At 41.0% G+C, this 23,151-nt stretch overlaps 1 protein-coding gene across 14 annotated transcripts in view; it reads left to right on the forward strand.

The window, feature by feature from the left end:
• Positions 1–23,151, forward strand: part of LOC137421435 (large neutral amino acids transporter small subunit 2) — a 120,539-nt gene that overhangs the window by 62,821 nt on the left and 34,567 nt on the right. For 8 of the 14 annotated variants that reach the window (XM_068107494.2, XM_078771403.1, XM_078771400.1 and 5 more), the window contains 3 exons: positions 16,210–16,335; positions 19,375–19,528; positions 20,908–21,031. In XM_068107494.2, coding sequence (XP_067963595.1) covers positions 16,210–16,335; positions 19,375–19,528; positions 20,908–21,031 — 404 coding nt within the window. The other 6 variants (XM_078771401.1, XM_068107500.2, XM_078771402.1 and 3 more) reach the window with 4 other exon arrangements.

Here is a 23,151-nt window from a genome sequence, read left to right on the forward strand (position 1 = left end):
TGACCTTGACCTTGAGGCGAAAATGAAAAATCGAGCTCCGTGGGGCTAGAAACATGTGTTACGGATTCGTCACTTCCACTGTTGTAGTTTTCATCCCCTTGAAATGTTTCTGATTCTATGTACTATTATTGTCTTCAAAAGGTTTATTGTTCATGAACTGCTTGCAAAGGATAAATGCGTTGATGTTAAAAAGAGACAGGAAGCCGGATCGGGAGCCGGAAGACGAGGGAGAAGAGGAAGAAGAAGGTGAGGGCGTGGCGAGTGAAGCCGGACAAGAAGCGAGTAGCTTCCAGCTCCGTAGCGAGCGTTGTCGAATGAAAGTCGCGAGTGAACTTTGAATTTCCTTGGAAGGAGTTCTTGCGATAGGTGTTATCGCTGGGGAATTCAAAAACCTGCATGGTCAGGTTTGGGTGTTGCGATTCCGAAGAATCATCACCGGGTCGTGTCGGCTCAAGTAAGAGCCGTCAGCAATTTTGACCCTCGCGCTTTGTTCATCAAAAGGTCTTGGCTACGCGTCAGTTTTTTCACCATCCTGTCGTCTGTCGGGGATGTGTGTGCGCAACGCTAGAGTTTGGAGATTAAGTTGCGGTTTGCCTACTGAACAGTGAATGTTCATATTTGGAGGGTGCCTTTGGGGATTTCCCATTCCGCCGTGAGTTTGCCTTTACCCGGTTTTGGACCACGTGACTTTTGCGTCGCTTCGGCCGCCTACGCCTGAGAGCTGCTTCGGCGGTGAGACTGCCCTTGCCATCCGCACGGGCTTCTGGTCTCGATTGGACATTGTTCTAGCGATCGCTGGAGCGAGTCAACTTCGTCTTGAGGACGGGAATATAGAGACATTGGGGAAGGTTTTCCCACTCACTTGGAACACCGTGAGTTATCCTATGCTAGTTGATGGTACCATCATAAGATGTATTGAGTGTACGTTTGATTGCTATTTGTTGTACCGTTATTCTTGTGTGATTTTTAATACAATATTTGTTTGTTGATAATCATCGGTGTGGTTTCACTATTGATTTCTGACACAGAATAACATATTTTTCTGCCGTGGCTCCTCTCGGGGCTTGGAGGTACATCGTGACCAGGGGGTCGGGGAGGAGCACGTAACACATGACATTGGCCTAACCAAATACCGAAACCCCTGTCAGATTCCACCAAACCCCTCGGAGAAGATGTAGCTTGAAATTGATTACCCCCTAAAAAGATGTGGCTTTTTGGGCGTGGCTCCGCCCACAATGGGTGCAATACGCCCACTCTAGGCAGGACACAACTAGATCACGATATCAACCTCCCACCCAAGTTTCATCAAGATCGGATGATATCATCGGGTAGTTATGCTGCGGACAGACAGACAGACAAACAGACAGACAGACACACACACATGACGAATATAGTGGTCACTGTTTGATAACTCGTGAACCAATTATGCTTAATAATTGTTCCAGAAATAGCACATGGAGACAGAATTGTGAGGGAGAGGTGTCCAATTAATTAATTGATTAATTGAATAATTGTGTAATTAAAATAAATAAATAATAATCGTAAAATAATTAATGTATTAAGCAATTGGCTAATTGCAAAGCTAAACCACCACTGTTTCAACCGAATCTATAACTTTTTGAAAATTAAATAATTATGTAAGTAATCGAAAAAATAAAATAAAATAATCGATTAATTGATTCATCATTAAATCAAAAATACCGTTTTTATAAAAGATTTTAATTTTTTTATAAATCATAGCCAAATCACTTGGTCACTGTCGTGTCCAAATATCAGCTTCCTAGTTCAAAAGGTGCCTGAGTTATTGCCCAAATGAGAAAGAAAATATCTAAGTACTTAATAAATCGATAATAATTAAGCAATCAATGAATTAATTGATTAATCAAAAAATAAAAGTGTTTTTGCCAAAGCATGTGCTCACCAGTGTGCCCAAATTTCAGTTCAAAGGATATCGCACAGACAAACAAACAAACAAGAAAACAAATGGAGTGAAAACTGAGCACTCCTTTTCGGTGCGCATGACGTCATGCTGCATCTGGAGGTGGAGTAGGAAGGGAGCGGTGTACAAGAAAATCATACATATGAAACTGAAGGGAAATTACATTTGCATGATGCTGAAGCCACTAACAAGTCAATGATCTTATCAAGTCTCATTTGGTGGGGTTTTTAACTTTCAATATTTTAGACATCTTTTGCAGTCAGATGCTCCTGCCATATGGTACGTGGCAATTTGTTTTTGATGAGGCCTATCTTGCTTACTTGCTAAATGAACTTTTTTCTGACCTGTTACGTCACCCCTGGTGACGCAAAGGTGCATTGAAAGATAGACATTCAGAAAAAGGTCTCCAAGTTTTTGATTATGCAGCGCTGATCCTTAAGAGAATGACCAATCACAAACTTGGGCCTTGTGAATCGAGTCATTCTTTCCAAGGAAGACCTCTGCTGACAAATATTCCAGATAGTTTGGAGCGTGCATGGTTCGCTTGAAATTGTGTCATTCAAGGGCCACGATTAGGTGATGCCGATTTCTTCTAACTACTGCATGTATATCCATTTGTGTTTCAGAATAAGTCAGTCACCGCCGGGTAGATTTCCTTTTTCTGTGATTGGTTTTTCATTCCCACCCGGTTTATAAAAATTCAAACGTGCATTTCTCAATTATGTATGGTTGTTATTCGATTTGCAGATACCTCTTTTTTGGGGGATGCTTCTTATGGAGAATAAGTGTGTAAAATCCTGACAAATCCTGACAAATCTCACACTCTTACTATGTCTCTCCGAAGGCCGACTGGACAACCATCTCATCTACTTTCTGAACAATCTTCTCCAAGAAGTTCTGTCACTCAAGCTTTTGGGTCTCACTATCTGCCATTATCTTTCCTGGGAAAACCGCATTTCCAAGCTGGCCTCCAAAGCCAGTCGCCGACTGGGCATCCTCCATCGTGCGAAGTCCTTCCTTGGCACACCTGAGTTCTTCACCACATACAAGGCTTTCATCCGCAGCTCAATGGAATAATGCTCTCCTCTCTGGGCTGGTGCTCCTGCCTCACACCTACCTCGGCTTCACGCTGTTGAAACCAAAGCTTCCAGAATCATTGGAATCTCCGGCGATGAAGCTAACTCCGAGGGCCTTTCACTCACTCACCGCAGGCGGGTTGGTGTTCTTTCTATCTTCTCCCGACTCCTATCCGGCCTTGCTCCCCCAGCTCTATCTGCTCTGTCCCCCAAATATTCCTACAGGTCGCACAAGATTTGCCAGCGACAGCAACCCTCTTCTGGTGAAACTGCCAAAATCAAGACTCTCTATTCACCTTCACTCCTTCATTCCTCTTTATTCCCGCCTCTGGAATAAACTCCCTCACTCTCTTCAATCCCACTCCTCCCTCCAGGTCTTTAAAACAGCTGTTCACCATCATCTCATCAGCTGCTCTGACATGAGATTTTACATCCTGATAAGAGGGCTTTCTTTTTCTGTTTTGCAAAACCTACACTTGTCCGATTGACTCAGTCCCGTCATTTTCTTAAAGCCATTGCTGTAGTGTCCTTAGTCTTGGGCATTTATACTGATTTGTTCTCCATCCCAGTTGAGCTTAGCCATTCCTCTTCGTAGCCATTCCAATGAACCTCCTTTGTCTATCCCCAATCTGTCCAATTTTTTCTCATATCTTCCTGATCTTTTGTTGTTCTCCCACTTGTCGGTGTATATTTGTTAATATTTTGCTGTAGATTTTTTATTTTGTCTTTTTTGCAATTGTTGGGGCTACACCTGTTTTTTCAGTTTCTTGTGTGGCATCTTCCATTTGCACCTGTCTTTGGGATTTTTTTGCTATGGGGTTAGGGATACCTTCTCTGGTTTGTTGTCTTCGTGTTTGTACACAAATTTGATTCTGTAGTATGTTGCACTTTGTACATATTCCGCCAATCCTACAGTTGTTGTTCTCTGCACTTGATTGAGCTCCATCAGGCCACTACCGCCTTCTTGGCTCAGCAGGTACATTCTCAGGATGCATCGATTTTTGTGGAACATTCTGTGGATGGTGAGGAGTTTCCTTGATTTTATGTCTAACTTATTGATTTCTGATTGTGGCCAGTTTATTGTTCTGTAGCTCTACTTCAGTACTGGTATTGCGAGTTGGTTTATGGCTTTGATTTTGTTCCTTGGAGATAGGTATGTTTTCAGGATCAGTCTCGTTCTACACAGGTATTCCTTGGTAATGTTTTGCACATTTGTTCGTGGCATATTTGGTGGCCCTCTTCTACTCCGAGGTATTTGTAAGATGCTTCGTTTTCTAGTTCCTGTTTTGTTGTATCTAGGTCGAATTTTCTGTTGTCTGTTTTTGTTTTTCTACCTTGCACGTATGTTCACTTGGCACATTATCCAGGCCAAATTCAATTTGAATGTTGTCGGAGTACTGTCTTACTAAGTCGAGTTGTTCTGATAATTATTTGTCCTTCGGTACGAAGAGTTTTAGATCATCCATGTACAGTAGATGCATCATATTTCTTCTTTCCTTAGATGTTAGGGTGTATCCATGTCCTTGCTCATCAATGAGGTTGTTCAGTGGGTCCAGTGCCAGACAAAACACGAGCAGAGAAAGGCTGTCTCCCTGACAGTTTTCACGTTTCATCTTCACCGCTAGTATTTCGATCTTTCTTTCTGAGTGTTGTAATATTAATATGGTATTCGTGTGTGTGTGTGTGTGTGTGTGTGTGTGTGTGTGTGTGTGTGTGTGTGTGTGTGTGTGTGTGTGTGTGTGTGTGCACGTGCACCTCGGACATGCATGCAGCCATTATTTGTGTCCTCAACTAGCAAAGAAAATAACATTTTTGAACAACTATTACAATGTAGAATTGGAATACTAATGGAACGGTCATTCCCTTAACTCCGTCAAAAAATTTGTTCATTTTCCTGTCTTCCTTAAAAAAAATCATCTGTATGTTTTTAGACAGCAGGAAATCGTGAGGTTTTAAATTAAGTGTACATTGCATGTTTCACACTCAAGTAGGCTTTGTGCAAGCACATGGCTGAGTGTTTGTCACGAGTAGCATGCACGAAGGAAGAAGGATATTTTGTGTTTGCTTTATCGGGGGTCTTACCCTCTCACCAATAATGCAACAAAGGTTATGGGAGATGCCTGATCAGCAACAAAGGCCAAACGCCTCTTTGCTTAGCTCAGCAGCCACTTATATGTACTTGCCGATCTTGCTAATGTTGCGATTTGTGGTATCCTTCTTACAGTACTTATACAGGTCACTGCATGGTTTTTTTTTGACAGTGCAGAAGACTGTAGATGGTGGAAGGGAAAAGGTGTTAGTTATAGATTGCTTGCATATGACAAATGATATCATGAAAATTTAACCCATAAGTGTGACTTTATCCCTCAATATTTGGTAGAATAACCATCAAAGAGTAAACAAGAAAGAGCAATCGGAGATTGCAGACCCTCGCCAAGACGTATTTTCAGTGGTTTTTAAGGCTTTTGTGTTAAAACAAATATGGCGGCCGAACCACGTGACCAACGACGTCATCGTAATTTTTTTTTCTCCACCAATTTATCCCGAGATGATGTTCAAGAAATTTCATCTTGATTGGATGAAGTTTTGTACTTGTCGAATTATGACGTCATAATGGAGGGACCTATGTCATCATCATTAACATATGTTATTCCACATGGAGAGTTCTTTACAATGAGCCATGTCTCAATTTTTTCTATGCAGCGCTTTCAGAGATACCGAGGTGCAACTTTTTTCGGTTTTTCCATTATGGCGGTCATACCACGTGACCTATGACGTCATAATTATATATTTTAAATTATACAGGTGGAGTTGCACCTATGGTGAAAATTTCCTGTCAATCGGACCAACGGTTGCAGAGAAAATCATATTATTCTGTGCGGACAAACAAACAGACAAACAGACTGACAAATGGACTCAAATGCAATACCGTCTCCTTTGGCGAGGGTAATAATCTCTCTGTTAAGTTGGTGTACCCTAGCTTCTTCTTCTTATTATACCCACAGCATCGATTGTTTGATTTCTCATTGAATGCTCAGGATCATAGAGTATTAAATCCAGTAAAATCGTAGAACATGAAGAGACAGAAAAACACAAAGGGGTTCTTCTTTGACTGACCCTTGAACTCAAAACATGTAATATATTGTTACGGATCCGGGGGACGGCACTCCCGTTAGCAAGGGGGAGTTAATCCCCTTGTCCTGTTAAGCTGGCCGTCCGCCGGTCCTGGAAGTATGACGTCACTTCCGGTCGGTGGTAAGTAGGGTTGTAAGCCCAATCCGTCTTACTACCTAATTACTACCACCGGCCGTAAGCGAGGAGATACTCCCACCCGGGCTGCAGCGTGAATGGATGCGCTGAGTGAAGCGAGCTGTGACTCGGGCCGTTAACGAGACTAAACCTGTTTCCGAGCGTTGGCCGAATCGTGCCACAGGTACTCAATTGGGAAAGGACTAAAGCGATCAGGGGAAGAAGAAACCAAAAGGGGTAAGAAAGAACACAGGTTTATTCACTATCTACAAGAGGAAACGAAAGGAGGGAATATACAAGGAGAGGAAATAAAAGGACATAGGGCAACCTTAAAAACAGTCTTATATTATCATACGCCCAGACAGAACAAACAGACTTACATGAATAGGGAATGGCAGGAAGGAATGGCTAGAAGGGGGAGAAGGTCCAAGCAGATGGCAGGGCAGGAAAGTCCGGGCAGATGGCACAGCATCGAGGTCCGCTCCAGGTCGCGCTCCGGTCCACGCTCCGGGCTTGAGGCGAAACCCGGCGGCAGCTGCTCGTATCGGTTTCACGCGGTTGGACAATGCGAATATCTTGCGGTATTGTCGCCGTCAATGGACCCATTCTCCTGCCTGACGATTCAGCTGTATGCTCATCTGGTTCCTCGTATCGCGGACCTTCGCACCCATCTGGTGAAGCAGTCCCTCCCAGCCGCTTTTATTGGGCATTCCTGTATCCAGCCGCTGGCTCCTAGGACACGCCTACTGGTCGGCTCACCTCGGCCCTGGTTGGCTGGCGAGGGCTCGCTGGCTCCACCTCTTGAGGAGACATTGACAGGCCACGCCTCGTTCCTGGCGCTCGAACCCACTCCTCCCATTTTTCCTCCAGATTACCGCGTGCGTAATGGCGGCTTGTGGGCGAGCGCTAAGGCGGCTGCGGCTGGCAGAGGCGCGCACTTAGTTGGAGGGCGGCTATTGCCGCAAAATGAATGTGGTTGCAAGGGGCCTGGTTATTTGATTAATGCAACGTAGATTCAACTATTGGGAACAGATCCTTAACTAAAACACATAATAATGAGATAACTACAGAGAGGTCCTATGGTGTTCTACGTGTTGTACATGGACTAACTAGGGTGCGATCTTTAATATTAGCCAAATAATGGGGATATTTACAGGGGATTATTTATAAGAGAACATTTACCAAAATTTACAAAGTGAAGGTTCTAAAAACCGTAACAATATATATATATATATATATATATATATATATATATATATATATATATATACAGTATATATATATCTGTGAGAAAGAGCAGGCACTCCACAATGCGAGTCAGGGGCCTCATTTGCATAAAATATATACCTGAATAAATAAAATGAGTTACTGAAGTCGGTAGCTTCAGGATGATCTTTTATTTTCCGCATGCTTTCGGTTAAATCGGCCTTCTTCTGGGTCTTTCTCAACAAATTTTTCAACAACAAGAGTTTTTTCCATCCTGATAGGATCAGCCTCGTTATGTGCAGGTATTCTTTGGTAAATGCTTTGTACATTTTTTTAATGACAAATTTGGTGGCCCTCCTCTACTTCAAGGTAGTTGTAAGATGATGATTCGTTGTCTAGCTCCTGTCTTGTTGTATTTATGTCGATTTTTATGTTGTCCCTTTTTGTTGGTCTGCCCTGCAAGAATGTGCACTTGGCACACTTATCTTGGCCAAATTCCATTTGGATGTCGTCGGATAACTGTTTGACTAATTTTTCGTCATTTGGTGCGAATATTTTTAAATCATCCATATACAGTGGATGTGTCGCCTTTCTTGTTTATTTGGAAGTTCTTTTATTGGATGTTCCGGTGGGTGTATCGGTGTCCTTGCGCATTACTGAGGTTACTTAGTGGGTCCAGGCCAGGCAAAACAGGAGAGGAGAAAGTCTGTCCCCTTGGAAGATCCTACGCCATATCTTTACTCCTGGTATTTCAATCATTCCTTCTGAGTGCTACAGGATTTGGGTTTCTTCAGATTTTGGGACGAAGAAGGTGTTGCCTTCTGTGAGCCATTCGTCCATTTCCTGATCCCCTCGGATAAGTTCATTGAATGCTCGAGCGTAGTGAACGTGGAAAGCATCAAATTGCTTTAACCAGAAGTTTTGGATCCCATCTGGGCCTGGCCTTTTGAAGTTCACCATCTTTGTCAGTTATTGTCTTATATTTTCTGCATCAATTATTACTTAATCCTCAAGATGTTGCTTCTTCTCTTCCAGGTTTCGGATCCATTCCACCTCCTTATTGCGTTATTTTCGATCTTCATAAATTCCGTTCCAGAATTGTTCCAGTTCATCTTTTTCAGGACTGGATGACACATTCTGCTTCCGTTGCTCTCGTTCACGTTAGAATATTTTCTGGTTGTTTTCAACCACCTGGCCTTGTTTTCTCCTCATGTTAGCCTCGTCGTAGTTTTTTTTTTTTCAGTTTGGTTTCAGCAACCATTACCTCTAGTAGTGTAGCAGCATAGCAAACCTGTTGTGCATTTTGTGATACAAGCACCAAATTTGGCACAAATGTACATTAATATGTTGCGAACATTTTCAGATATTGGGCCACTTGAAATTCCGTAATTTTTTTTTTCAAATTTTTTCAAATTTCGTAATTTCAAATTTTTCGGGTGACACCGTCACAATTTCGGTCTTCGAGGCCGGCCGATATAGTGGGGCGGCTTAGCCCAAATATTCAAAAGAATTGTGCATTTTGTGATACAAGCACCAAATTTGGCACAAATGTACATTAATATGTTGCGAACATTGTGTGGTCAGCAATGAAGACGAGAGTCTGAATTACATGTATGCAAAAGACCTTGTGAACCAGTGAAGCAAATACACGGGTAAGCATGAATTAAATCTAGGGCATGATATAATTTCCATGATGTTTACCTCTACACTCAATGGTGGAAGGAGGTAATGTTTTGATCCCAGCTTGTCTGTATGTCTGTTTGTCTGTTAGTCCACAAAATTCCAGACAAAGCTTGTAGTAGTGGTAGTTGTAGTGGTAGTGGTGATAACAGAAATTGTTATATAGAACTGAACTTATATTATTATTATATGCAGAAAATAACTTCATTTCTATATGCCCTGCAGTGGACAGGTTAATTGGTTTATGCACTGAAGGGGTCACCCTGGTGTGCACTGCTGTGTTCTGCCTCACTGAGTTGTTCAGGTATGATGTACTCAGCACAAGCTTCCGGTCGGCCCGGAGGTGGGGGTGCGGGGCCTGTCACGGAACGTCAAAACAAACGGCCTGCCGGGGCCGCCCAAAAGTCGGGCGTGAGGGGCGCGTCCACTAATGGAACGCCTCTCGCTTCCCAGATCGAGGGCCACGTGGTTAGGAGAACCTCGTCCCTTCCGGTCACACTTTGCCTATCGGCCGGCCTCGAAGACCGAAATTGTGACGGTGTCACCCGAAAAATTTGAAATTACGAAATTTGAAAAAATTTGAAAAAAAAAATTACAGAATTTCAAGTGGCCCAATATCTGAAAATGTTCGCAACATATTAATGTACATTTGTGCCAAATTTGGTGCTTGTATCACAAAATGCACAATTCTTTTGAATATTTGGGCTAAGCCGCCCCACTATAGGTCTTTGTCTTCAATTTTGTATTTGTATTTTATTTGCTGGATTCTCCTCTTTAGTTTTGGGCTTTGGTATTGCTGTATTTGTCCTGTCTCCTTTCTGAGCATCTCCCTCCATCTCTCGAGTCGTTACTTCCATGGTGGTGCTTGGTTTTTATTTGTGGAACCTGTTCTGTTCTTGTGGAGATTCGTTGTTACTTTTTCCTGAATGAATAGTGCTGCGGAAAAATTAATTATGTTTATTTCTTTCAGTGAAGCTGATTTTGGTATTTTTTTTTTTAAAGATTTATTTGTTCTGCTGATTAGTGCTTTTGTGCATTTATTATAACTAGCAACGGTACCCACCCTACGGGCGGGGCTTCAAATGGGAGGCCCAAATGAAAAGGCAAAATATCAGAAATTGAAGGCTTTTTTATTTTAAACGATTTATATAAACATCCGTTAAATCATATCACACGTAAATCATCAAAATCTAAACAGTATTTGTAGAATTTCAATAAAAGCCGCATCACTGTTCATATCGGTAAATATTATTCCATCGTGTTTGGGGAAATTGGAAAATTGAAAAAATTGGAAATTGGAAAAATTGGGAAAAAAATTTGGAAAAACAATATAGCCTATTTTACTCCAGGGGTCCGAGGATTACCCACCCAAAATTTTGTTGCGATCGGTGCAGCCGTTTTTGCGGTACGTGGGAACAGATGGACAGACAGACAGACAGACAGACAGACGGACAGACATTTGGTGAATTATAGTAAGATGCAGTCGAATTAGTCATGGCCTTTCTTCAGTTGGTATCAATCGCACCTCCTCTATCTTATTAGCCAGATCCTCTTCCAAATCATGTTGTTCCAGCTTTCCTTCCTTTGACACAGGCAGCACCATTTTGAGTAGCCTTGCACTTTGATGCAGGCCTCTTTTTGGGGAAGGTGCTGCCATCTATCTCACATTTGTGGGGTAATAAAAAGAGCAGAGCAGACCATAGATGTTGTGATTGGCATTTGTTGCTTAAAGTTCGGCAAAATATCAGCACTCCTCAATTGGTTTCCCGCACCGCCACGTGATCGGAAAATAAATTGTTGCCTCGGGAATAAAAGCAGACACGTGCAGAGGCTCTGTGTCTGTTGTCCGAGGAAGCTCGTTGGGAAGTGGGTGAGAGGTCGCCTGAGACAGGGTCTGCTCTTGCTTGTTTATTACTAGATTAGCAGAGTATATGTAGTTACTTATCAGTTGTATGCACCTTTTTTTCCTTTTAAAATGAATAATCCCAACCACCCTGATCTTATATCATATTTCTACATATATATATATATATACAGTATATGTATGTATATACACTCACATGCTCACACGGGACAGACAGGGGATATCATTGTATTTTATCACATTTATTTCATGGGCGTTTGCAGGCAATCCACAAGGCAACCCTTTTTTTGGAATTGACTGAGGTTTTCAACATCAGGACCTAAGTACTCTGGATGGCAACAACAAAGAGACCATGGTTGGTGGGCCTGGTTTCCTAAAAGAGCATTTTCTGCACAAGAAGAGTAAAGTGCAGCTGATGGTATCATGTTTTAGGAGAGGGCTGTGTTACTGAAATATCAAGTTCTGGTTTCTCATTCGGTTGCTTAAGCAATCCCAGTTAAACAACACAGCCTCAAGTGCACTGCTGCCTTACAAAACCAAACAAGAGACAGCTTCAACAGAGGATGTAAACACATTTCTGTCTGCCATCGATTTGTAAGCCGATACTTGGTTATTGGAAGGAGCTACCCCGAGTTATTATCCGATGTTCTTGTGTTGGTGGTGAAACGATAGGGTACCGTCCGGCAACAAAAAAACCACTGAAAGATATATGAGGTACAAGCAAAGTGAATAGCTTCTTTTTTTCTTTTCTTTTTGTGTACAAGGTCGAGGCTCATGTAAGAGCTAACATTAATCACAAAAAGACAAACTGACACATTAAACATAAGATAAAGGGAGCAGGAGACAAGATGGGGAGAGAGAGGGAAGCACACAAGTCCAACAGCAGAGAGCACGGACATCGGGAGATCTGTGGGAGGGAGAGGGCTTGGGGGGGGCACGGGAAGGGGGGGGGGTGGGAGAGCTATAAAACACATGGACACTTGCTTTTTTTTTCTTTTCTTTTTTTTTTGTATACAAGATCGAGGCTCGTGAAAGAGCGAACATTAATCACACAGAAAGACAAACAGACACACAAAACAAATAACATCGGGAGCGGTAGACAAGATGGGGAGAGAGGGGGAAGGACACAAACACAACATTTGAGAGCAGGGACCGAGAGACATGGAGACATCGAGAGAACTGTGGGAGGGAGAGGGCTTTGGGGGGGGGCATGGGAAGGGGGGGGGGGGTGGGAGAGGTATAAAACATATGGACACTGCCAAGACTTCCAAGAAAGAAGTTGGAATTTCAAACAAGGTGGATCTGGGGTGAATTAGTGGGGGTAGAAAAGATCAAGGTTTTGGATGGGGGGAGATAAGAGATGGTGGTGAACAGCTGTTTTGAAGACCTGGAGGGAGGAGTGTGATTGAAGTGAGTGTGGGAGTTTGTTCCAGAGGCGGGAGAAAATAGGAATGAAAGAGTGAAGGTGAGCAGCGAGCCGAGATTTCGGCAGTTTAACCATCAGAGGGTTGCTGGCAGATCTTGTGCGACCTGTAGGAATATTTGGGGGACAGAGCACAGAGAGAGCTGGGGGAGCAAGGCCGGAGAGGAGTCGGTAGAAGACAGAAAGACCACCTACCTGCCTGCGGTGAGTGAGTGAAAGGCCCTCAGAGATAGCTTCATCGCGGGAGATTCCAATGATTCGGAAAGCTTTGGATTCAACAGCGTGAAGCCGAGCCAGGTGTGAGCTTGAAGGTAAAGATGAGTGGTAGGGTAGTATTAAGGCAAGGGTCTTTCAGTCGGAGAACGGTTTATGCATGCAATGCTCTCCCTCAAAAGGTAAAGGTAGTGGCAATGGATTGGGTGGACAGGTTTACATTTTTAATTGGATATGTACCCGGATGCAGTGGAGATGGTGTGAGGTATTGGGGTATTATCAGGACTTGTAGGTATCTTGTCCGCGGATGGGTGATGGACACCGGAGTTGGTGCAGGGCCACGAGTTCCTTTTGTGAGTGAGAGTAGTAAATGCCATTTAAATGGCCAATTCAGATACCCCTGGCATCGGATCAATACAGCCAGTCTGCGATGCCTGGATGGTTCCTCTCTTTTACACGCTCTAAATTCCTGTGCCATTTCCCAATCCGAGGGTCGCGTGCCAATGCTTTGGAAACCCTGCACTGTACTTCATTTGCATCATTTGCAAATGCTTTATCTGCTGCGATCCTGATTAGAATCTGTTGACGAACACTCGCGGTCACATATACTCAGCTTTATATGGACTAGGTCAAAAACAGTCGCAATGAACCAGACCTCTGTTGAGGATACTACAGATGGGGCATTCAAAAAGTTCTCAGAACTAGATACTCTGCACAATAATCCAATAAATTTTGACTTTTATGAGGAATGTCCTTTTTCATTAAAAAAATTAATCCACTGATTTCTCCTCATTATTATTTTTTTGTCAAAAAGTTGTGGTTGTTTTCACCCCTGTTTGTCTGTCTGTCCGTCTTTCTGGGAACAAGATATCTCAAAACGTTGTGGACGGATTCGGACGAAATTTGGTGGAGATGTTGGGTATTAGACATGGACAAAATTACTCTATTTTGGTGAAGATCCGGATCCATATCTGGATCTGAGAATTTTTAAAGTGAATCTTCACCATTGAGAGAGAGAGGGCTAAACCAATATATATCACGATATCTCAAAAGGTTATGGACGGATTCGGACGAATGTTGGTGGACACGTTGTGGGTGTGACGAGGAAGGACTGATTCGATTTCGGTGAAGATCTGAACACGGATCCGGATACGAGAATTTTTTTTATTTTTTAAGTGATTCTTCACCGTTGAGATATTGGACCAAAAACGATATATATAGCATGTTTAAAAAAGTTTTGGACAGGTTTCGACAAAACTTGGTGGATGAGTTAGTTAGATGACAAGAACAAGCCAATTCGATTTTGGTTCAGGTCCGAATCCAGATCCGGCCTATCAGTGGGATGCATTAACGCAAAATGGGTGGAATTCCAGTCGGGATAAAAGGAATGTTGTAAAGTTGTGATTGTAAAGGGACAGGGATTTTGGTTGCTATTTGTGAAGCACATTAAGGTGTTTGTTTTGTTGTTTGTACTTTTTGTGAACAACCACAATGCCATAAAAGTATCCAGATACAGAGCAAGTCAAAAAGGTTTCTCTCAAAACTGTGAGGTTATGCACCTGTGAATCTCAGCACTGACCTGAGACCCCTTTATGTCGTTTAAAGCTTGTCACTTTTTTTTCCTGATGCAGGTGTTTTTTGATGCCACATTGGAATCAAAGTGATGTGTTTGCCTCTAAAAGTTTTTGCAAAGGGGGAAAAAATATCTTTGCCTCCCCCTGGCAAGTTAGAAGCCATGGCATACTGTCCTGAAATGTTATTGGAGAGCGAGAGAAACCCATATAATGTTTGTTGTCATTTGGGAGAATGAGTATTAAATATGGACATCTTTGTACTTCCTTTATTCCAACCACCTGGACTAGTTGGTCTATGTCTGTCATTGTGCGATCTGTCGACTACACAGGATACTAAGGAGTTCATAGGACACCTTACCCCGTGCAGTTATTGATAAAAAGGATATGGGAAGGGTCTTTCCAATGCTTGCTTTGCATCTCCGAGCACGACCTATATTACTATTAGCTTTGTCCGTGGACTTTGACCAACAGGCCCGATGACAACTATACGAATGGGTCAAGTAGAACAGTCCAGAGCTGAACCTTCTGCCAACTCTTCCTGGAGAAACAGACGATTTTCGAATGATCTTTAAGAAAATGATGCTAAATAAACAAAATATTTTTGGATGAAGTTAGTTCTGTTGCAGCATCGCTAGAAGCCGCCATTTTGTCCGAATCTCGCTGTTACTCCGCTCTCAGAAAGCTTGACAAATTTGATTGGTTGAGAGGGCGTAACGGGTTTTGTAAGTGCAAACAAGGCGATGTGTGTTCTAATATATAAATCAGTGTTCAAATCTGTATTCAAATATATAATTAAGAAAGAATGAACCGCTTTTAGAGGCCATTTTTCCCCACAGAGCACCCCACAGGTTGGCCTTTTTTGGGCACCATGGTTCCCTTTTTGAAGCAATGTTTTATGGTCGGATGCCCTTCCTGCCGCCAACCCTGTTAGTCGCCTCTTGCAACACACAGGGAATTACCAGTGAACTGGTACTCAATTTGCCGACCTCAGAAGGATGACAGGCTGAGTCAACCCCCCTGGTGTTAATTCAGCGATCGACCGGGATTCGAACCCAGGATCCTAGGTTCCCAAGCCGGCACCTTAACCGCTAAGCCAACAAACCCAGGATCCTAGGATCCCAAGCCAGCACCTTAACCGCTAAGTCAACAAACCCAGGATCCTAGGATCCTAAGCCGGAACCTTAACCGCTAAGCCAACAAACCCAGGATCCTAGGATCCCAAGCCAGCACCTTAACCGCTAAGCCAACAAACCCAGGATCCTAGGATCCCAAGCCAGCACCTTAACCGCTAAGCCAACACCAGGCTTTCAAATATATATAACAACATTTTACTGCAGTTGATGCACCCTCTTTTACACCACCTTATTTAGCACATTAAATTAGTTATACCAGCTTATACCACCACCACAGTCCTATATTGTATACATAAAAACAATTTCGAATGAAAGTTTCCTGGTTGGAATGATTTCCAATTTTGCTTCACTGCCAGACTGATAGACTGAAGCATTGGCTTCACCATGAGTGCGTACGCACGCTCGGGATGAGACAACATACAATTTGCCAAAATTCAGAGCCAAACTACTGCTAAATTACAGGTTTGTGTTCCGATTCATGTTCTCATTAGTGTTTTATGGTGCCACACCTTGCAATGGAGTGGAAACCTAATTCTAGCCGTAAAAAAAATATCCACAACATGTCTTGAGTACAACGATGTTTTGTCAAGAGTATGGGCATGACCACCACCACCACCACCACAGACAATTTTACTTGGTCAAATAAAATGATGTCCATCAATATACTGTGTCATTCTTCGCAATTCGCCACAGCGGCTTCTGTTGCATGAAAGTTGCCTGATGGACAATGTATGTCAAAAGGGCTATTGTTTCATCCAGGGACACCACCCTCCATGCATGTGCAGTTCACCTTACATGCCCCATCTCTGTTACTGATAAACTTTGTCAAAAGTTTTTGCTGACTGTGTGCAGTAATCCTGACCTTCATTAACTGCGCCAGCGTCAGGTGGGCGACACGTGTTCAGGACGTGTTTACCATGGGAAAGCTGCTCGCCCTCGCCGTCATCATCATCATGGGATTTGTACAAATATGCAAAGGTAACATATACACTGCACACAATTCTTCTAGTTTTATAACATCAGCATATGTTGTACCCAGGAGACCCCTCGCTATGGGATTAGTGTTAGGGTTAGATATGAGGGGTGGTTTAGGAGTAGGGGATGTGTGAGAGGGGGTCAAATATGTTTTCTTGCTCTTCCTTTTCAGGAAAATATTATAATGTGCTTCATTCCCACAAATATACCTTCACTTCAGTGTGTGTGTGTGTGTGTGTACATACACAGTTAGATGATATTACCATTTAAAGTGCCCATAGAAAGTCTACACCCCCTTTCAAAAAAATTCACCTTTTGTTGCTTTATAGCCTGGAATTAAAATGCATTAAAACAGACCTTTTCCACCTTTATTTGCACATCGTAACCCACAACTTCCAAGTGAAAAACAAATTCTACAAATTTCAGAAAAATAATTAGAAATACAAAACTGGACCATCTTTGTTGGATAAGTGTCCACCCCCCTTATAATAGCAATTGTAAAATAGCTCAAGTGTAACCCATCCCCTTCAAAATCACACACCAAGTTAATTGGCCTCTACCTGTGTTACATTGTCGAGATTCAGATTATTTCAGAATAAAATCAGCTGTTCCTGTAGGTTTCCTGTGCTGGGTCGTGCATTTCACAGCAAAGACTCAACCGTGACCACCAAGGAGTTTTCAAAAGAACTCTGGGATAAAGTTGTGGAAAGGCATAGATCAGGGCATGGGTATAAAACTATTTCAAAAGCCTTGAGTATTCCTTGGAGCACAATTAAAGCAATCATTAAGAAGTGGAAGACGTATGGTACCACCAAGACCCTGCCTCGATCTGGCTGTCCCTCCAATCTGTATGACCAAGCAAGGAGGAGACTGATCAGAGAGGACACGAAGAGGCCAATGGCAACTTTGAAAGAGTTACAGGCCTTTATGGCAAAGACTGGTCACTGTGTGCATATGACAACAATACCCCAAGCACGCTACAAGTCTGACCTGTATGGTAGGGTGGCAAGAAGGAAGCCATTACTCAAAAAAGCCATTACTCATAAATTACCTTGAGTCCCGTTTGGGGTATGCAAAAAACCACTCCGGAGATTCTGAAGCCATATGGAATAAAGTTTTGCGGTCTGACGAAACGAAGATGGAACTTTTTGGCCGAAATGCAAAACGTTACATTTGGCGCAAACCCAACACAGCACATCACCCAAAGAACACAATCCCTACTGTGAAGCAAGGTAGTGGCAGCATCAAGTTATGGGGATGTTTCTCATCAGCAGGGACTGGGGCACATGTCAGGATAGAAGGGAAAATGGATGGAGCAAAATGCAGAAAAATCCTAAAAGAAAACCTGCTGCTCTCTCCAAGAAAGCTGAAATTGTGACGGAAATTCCCTTTAAGCATGACACTAACCTGAAGCACACAGCGAAAGCTACACTGGAATGGCTAAGGAACAAAAAGATGAATGTCCGTGAGTTGCCCAGTCAGAGCCCCGACCTAAATCCAATCGAAAATCTGTTGCGTGACTTGAAGATGGCTGTCCATCAACGCTCCCCACGCAACTTGACTGATCTTGAACAGTTTTGTACAGAAGAATTAGCAAATATTGCCCAATCAAGGTGTGCAACGTGGGTAGAGACCTATCCCAACAGACACAGCTGTAATTACTGTTAAAGGTGCTTCCACCAAGTATTAACTCAGGGGGGTGGACACCGATCCAACCAAGATAATCTAGTTTTGTATTTTAAATTAATTTTCTGAAATTTGTAGAATTTGTTTTTCACTTGCAAGTTGTGGGTTATGATGTGTAAATAAAGGTGGAAAAAGTCTGTTTTAATGCATTTTTATTCCAGGTTATAAGTTAACAAAAGGTGAAAAATTTGAAAGGGGGTGTAGACTTTCTATAGGTACTGTGTAAGTATTTAAAATGTAATGTCAATCCGAGCAGAAAACTTCAAGCATGATACTATACTGATGAGCATAAGGCAAAACATGTCTGCAGCTATGCTATGTTCTCTGCTTCTGGTTTCATGAACCATTGCTTGTAAGGCTTTGTGGACACTGAGAGATTGATTCCCCCTAGGAGTTGCATTATATATATACTAATAACGGTACCCGCCCTATGGGCGGGGCTTCAATTGGGAGGCCCAAATGAAAAGGCAAAATATCAAAAATTGAAGGCTTTTTTATTTTAAACGATTTATATAAACATCCGTTAAATCATATCACACGCGAGTCATCAAAATCTCAACAGTATTTGTAGAATTTCAATAAAAGTCACATCACTGTTCATATCGGTAAATATTATTCCACCGTGTTTGGGAAAATTGGAAAATTGGAAAAATTTAGAAAATTTGAAAATTGGGGGAAAAAAATTGTAAAAACAATATAGCCTATTTTACACCAGGGGGTCCCAGAATTACCCACCCAAAATTTCGTTGCGATCGGTTCAGCCGTTTTTGCGGTACCTGGAAACAGACAGACAGACATTTGGTGAATTATAATAAGATATATATATACATATATATATATATATATGTATGTATATATATATATATATATATGTATGTATATATATATATATATATATATAGATATATATATATATATATATATATATATATATATATATATATATATATATATATATATATATATATATATATTTGTGGGTTATGATGAAGCACACAGCGATATATATATATATACACACACAATTATGAGAAAGTGTAGGAATATTTGCCAGAGACATGAAATGATGTCAGAAAAGCTTTTAATCTTTTGACAGTATTTGGGACATCTAGATCCCTTATGGAATTCATCTACCCTCCCCTGAATGATACAATCAGTCAATTTGTTTGTAAGTTAATGTGCCAGGGTAGTTATGGACGCCTATTACTAGTGCAAAGGGTTTTCATGTTTCCACAACAAAGTTGTACTGTGAAGAAGGTAATGTAGCATTTAGGGACATGTCTGCATTTGTAAGAGACAGAGGAAATGTCCACCAGTTAATGTCATCTCCTTGTGTGTCTGGACATCCTTCCGAAGGTGAATACTATTGGCTGGAGGCCCGGAACGCGTTTATCACCCAGAACGATCCAGACATAAAACTCATCGCTCTCGCATTCCTTCAGGGATCCTTTGCCTATTCTGGCTGGAATTTTCTCAACTACGTCACAGAGGAGCTGAAAGATCCATTCAGGTGTGTTTCCTGCTGACATCTGGTGGATAATGGAATAACTTCAAATTAATTGGGCCAAACACTGGGCATGTTGCCAAACCTGACGGCATGTTATGGAGTATAGACTATTGAGTGCCTGCTGTTATGGTTAGGGTTTGGGTTCGGGTTAGGGTTAGGGTTCGGGTTAGGGTTAGGGTTCGGGTTAGGGTTATGGATAGGGTTCAGGTTAGGGTTCAGGTTAGGGTTTGGGTTAGGGTTAGGGTTTGGGTTCGGGTTTGGGTTCGGGTTAGGGTTTGGGTTCGGGTTCGGGTTCGGGTTCGGGTTAGGGTGAGGGTTAGGATTTGGGCTGTTAGGGTTTGTGTTTGGGTTATGGTTAGGATTTGAGTTAGGTTTTGGGCTGATAGGGTTGGGGTTTGGCTTTGGGGTTTGGGTTTGGGTTTGGGGTTTGGGTTCGGGTTCGGGTTTGGGTGGTCGGCTGTTCGTAACCCCGGCCAGGCCATACCAAAGACTTTTAAAATGCTATTTGCTGTTTCCTTACTTGATGCTAAGCACTTAAAAACAGAAGAGCACAGACAAGCAACAGTAGATTAGCAACCATAGTACAGGCCTGAAAAGCTAAATGGCCTCCTCTTCCAATGAAGTTGCTTCTAAGGGGATTCATATTAATTAATTAAATGAGACAAATTGCTTTCATATATAAAACAAGTTTTTATTTGCAATTTAAATATTTACAAAAAAGTTTGGGTGTTTTTTCAACCTAAAACGCTTGCACACAATTGTAACTGTGACGTCATCACACAATGCTGCTGTTGGATTAAGATACCTATTGAAATTAATTAACAGGTGAGCATTGATTGATACAATGCTAAATGATGAGAATTATAATTTTTTTGTTCATCAGTCACCCTCAATTACAAGTTAAGGACATTTGGCCCATCATGCTGGTTTCTATTTACAGAACGACAGTGTGGGGTATTTAAAATGTACAACTTAAGTGCTGATGGACAGTCAGCTTGATGATGTCGTCTAAAAGTCAATGGCTTTGTCTTCCTCTTCTCATTTGATCCTCTGTTAGTCTGTGAACCTGCTGCTCTCTATCGTTTAGTCTCTCCATCAGCCTAGAATTCTGTTGCGAAAAATACAGCGTGCTCAGTCCGAGTTGCGGTGACCCCCCCCCCCCCCCCCCCCAGTGCTGGAGTTGCGCTTGAGTGCAACAATGGCGGGGATAAGCCCCTAACAAGGGAGCACAATGGCGAGCATGCTACGTTCCGACAGGTGTAACGCCGACTCTCTCTCTAGGAATTGGAAGCCCCATGTGGAAAACAGAGTTGAATTATTTATATAAATATGATGCCAAGGTAATATGCATCACCTTAGTTACCTGCATTCATTGTCTTCAGGAATCTACCCCGTGCCATATACATCTCCATCCCACTTGTGACATTTTTGTACACATTCGCGAACGTGGCGTACATCACCGCCATGTCACCTCAGGAGCTCCTGGACTCCAACGCAGTTGCTGTGGTAGGCACTTCACCTCTGCACACGTGTTTCATCGTACACAGGTGTGTTCACACAGAAATTATTCTGGGCCAAATGAGAGTTTGGGAAAGCGAGGTGCTTGGGAAAGGAAGTTTGTACATGGTCGATTGAACCTTCAGACGAGTTGATCCGTCTAGGACCATGGATTCGTATAAGGAGTAAAGGTGTGTGAGCCCTGCACAAGCATTTGGTTGGGTGGTAACAAGCATCTGAAGGTGCTCCCTGCACCAGTCTCCCCTGATTGGCAGACACATCATGCTCTGTGTAAACACAGCTTTATACATGTAGTACTAACATGGCTCATTGACTCTATTTTAATTTCCTTTGATTAGGAAATCTTTCTATTCCTGAATTGTCTACATATTCAGGACAAAGTATAACGAAAACAAAAAATATGAAAAACAGGATTTCACAATACCTTGTAGAATAAATATATTGATGGAGGTTTGGATGAGGGAAGACGTAATGGTGTGGTGCTGCATTTGAATCCCAAACCCCTGCTTAAGTTTGATTTTCATCTTGCTCTAAAATTTCAGCCGTTCTCAAATTCTAATAACGATTTTGCAACATAGAATGCTTCCACACGATTGTAACTATGATGTCATCATGGTGATCATGCAATGCAGCCAATTTGATAGAATTCCGTTGCACTTTTAATTTAAACATGATCCCGTGTTTGAAAAAAAAATCGTTTAATCGAAGGTTAATTCATTTTCCAAACAAGAGAATTATCCAAAACACACTTCCAATATAGTGAAACAGTATTTGGAGAACAAGGTTCCAGCTGGTGTGCTCCAACTGTGAGAATGACCACACCAGAGTCCAGACAGGAGTCCCACCGAAGCCATATGGGATTACCTGGAAAGAGAGAAGAACTGGAGGGCTGCGATTGGAGATCGCTGATGGTTAAAGGCCAACTCGTGATATTAGCCAATTAGGAGCACTTGAAATTTTGCGTCATCATGAAAACAAATTCTTTTTTTCCCCAAAAAGTGGGACACCACACAAACACCGACAAACAATGCTTAATGCGTCCATCCGGGAACCGTAATAATAAAAATATTAAATAATGGGGGAAATGAAATAATAAAGATATTAAATAGTGGGGAAAAATAAATAAATTTGAAAATTGAAAAAATGAAAATGAAATAATTGAAAATTGAAAATATTAAAATTATCTAATTGAAAGTTGAAAAAATGAAAATTCAATATTTGAAAATTGAAAAAATGAAAACGAAATAATTGAAAATTGAAAATATTAAAATTATCTAATTGAAAGTTGAAAAAATGAAAAATAAATAATTGAAAATTGTAAAAAATGAAAATCAAATAATTGAAAGTTGAAAAAATGAAAATTCAATATTTGAAAATTGAAAAAATGAAAATTAAATAATTGAAAATTGAAAATATTAAAATTATCTCATTGAAAGTTGAAAAAATGAAAATTCAATATTTGAAAATTGAAAAAATGAAAACGAAATAATTGAAAATTGAAAATATTAAAATTATCTCATTGAAAGTTGAAAAAATGAAAACTAAATAATTGAAAATTGTAAAAAATGAAAATCAAATAATTGAAAGTTGAAAAAATGAAAATTCAATATTTGAAAATTGAAAAAATGAAAATGAAATAATTGAAAATTGAAAATATTAAAATTATCTAATTGAAAGTTGAAAAAATGAAAATTCAATATTTGAAAATTGAAAAAATGAAAACGAAATAATTGAAAATTGAAAATATTAAAATTATCTAATTGAAAGTTGAAAAAATGAAAATTAAATAATTGAAAATTGTAAAAAATGAAAATCAAATAATTGAAAGTTGAAAAAATGAAAATTCAATATTTGAAAATTGAAAAAATGAAAATTAAATAACTGAAAATTGAAAATATTAAAATTAAATAATTGAAAGTTGAAAAATGAAAATTATATAATTGAAAATTGAAAAAATGAAAATCAAATAATTGAAAGTTGAAAAAATGAAAATTAAATATTTGAAAAAATGAAAATTAAATAATTGAAAGTTGAAAAAATGAAAATTAAATAATTGAAAATTGAAAATATTGAAATTAAATAATTGAAAATTGAAAAAATGAAAATCA

The sequence above is a fragment of the Myxine glutinosa genome, chromosome 2 (genome assembly GCF_964187855.1).
Source record: "Myxine glutinosa chromosome 2, kmMyxGlut1.1, whole genome shotgun sequence".
Taxonomy (NCBI): domain Eukaryota; kingdom Metazoa; phylum Chordata; class Myxini; order Myxiniformes; family Myxinidae; genus Myxine; species Myxine glutinosa.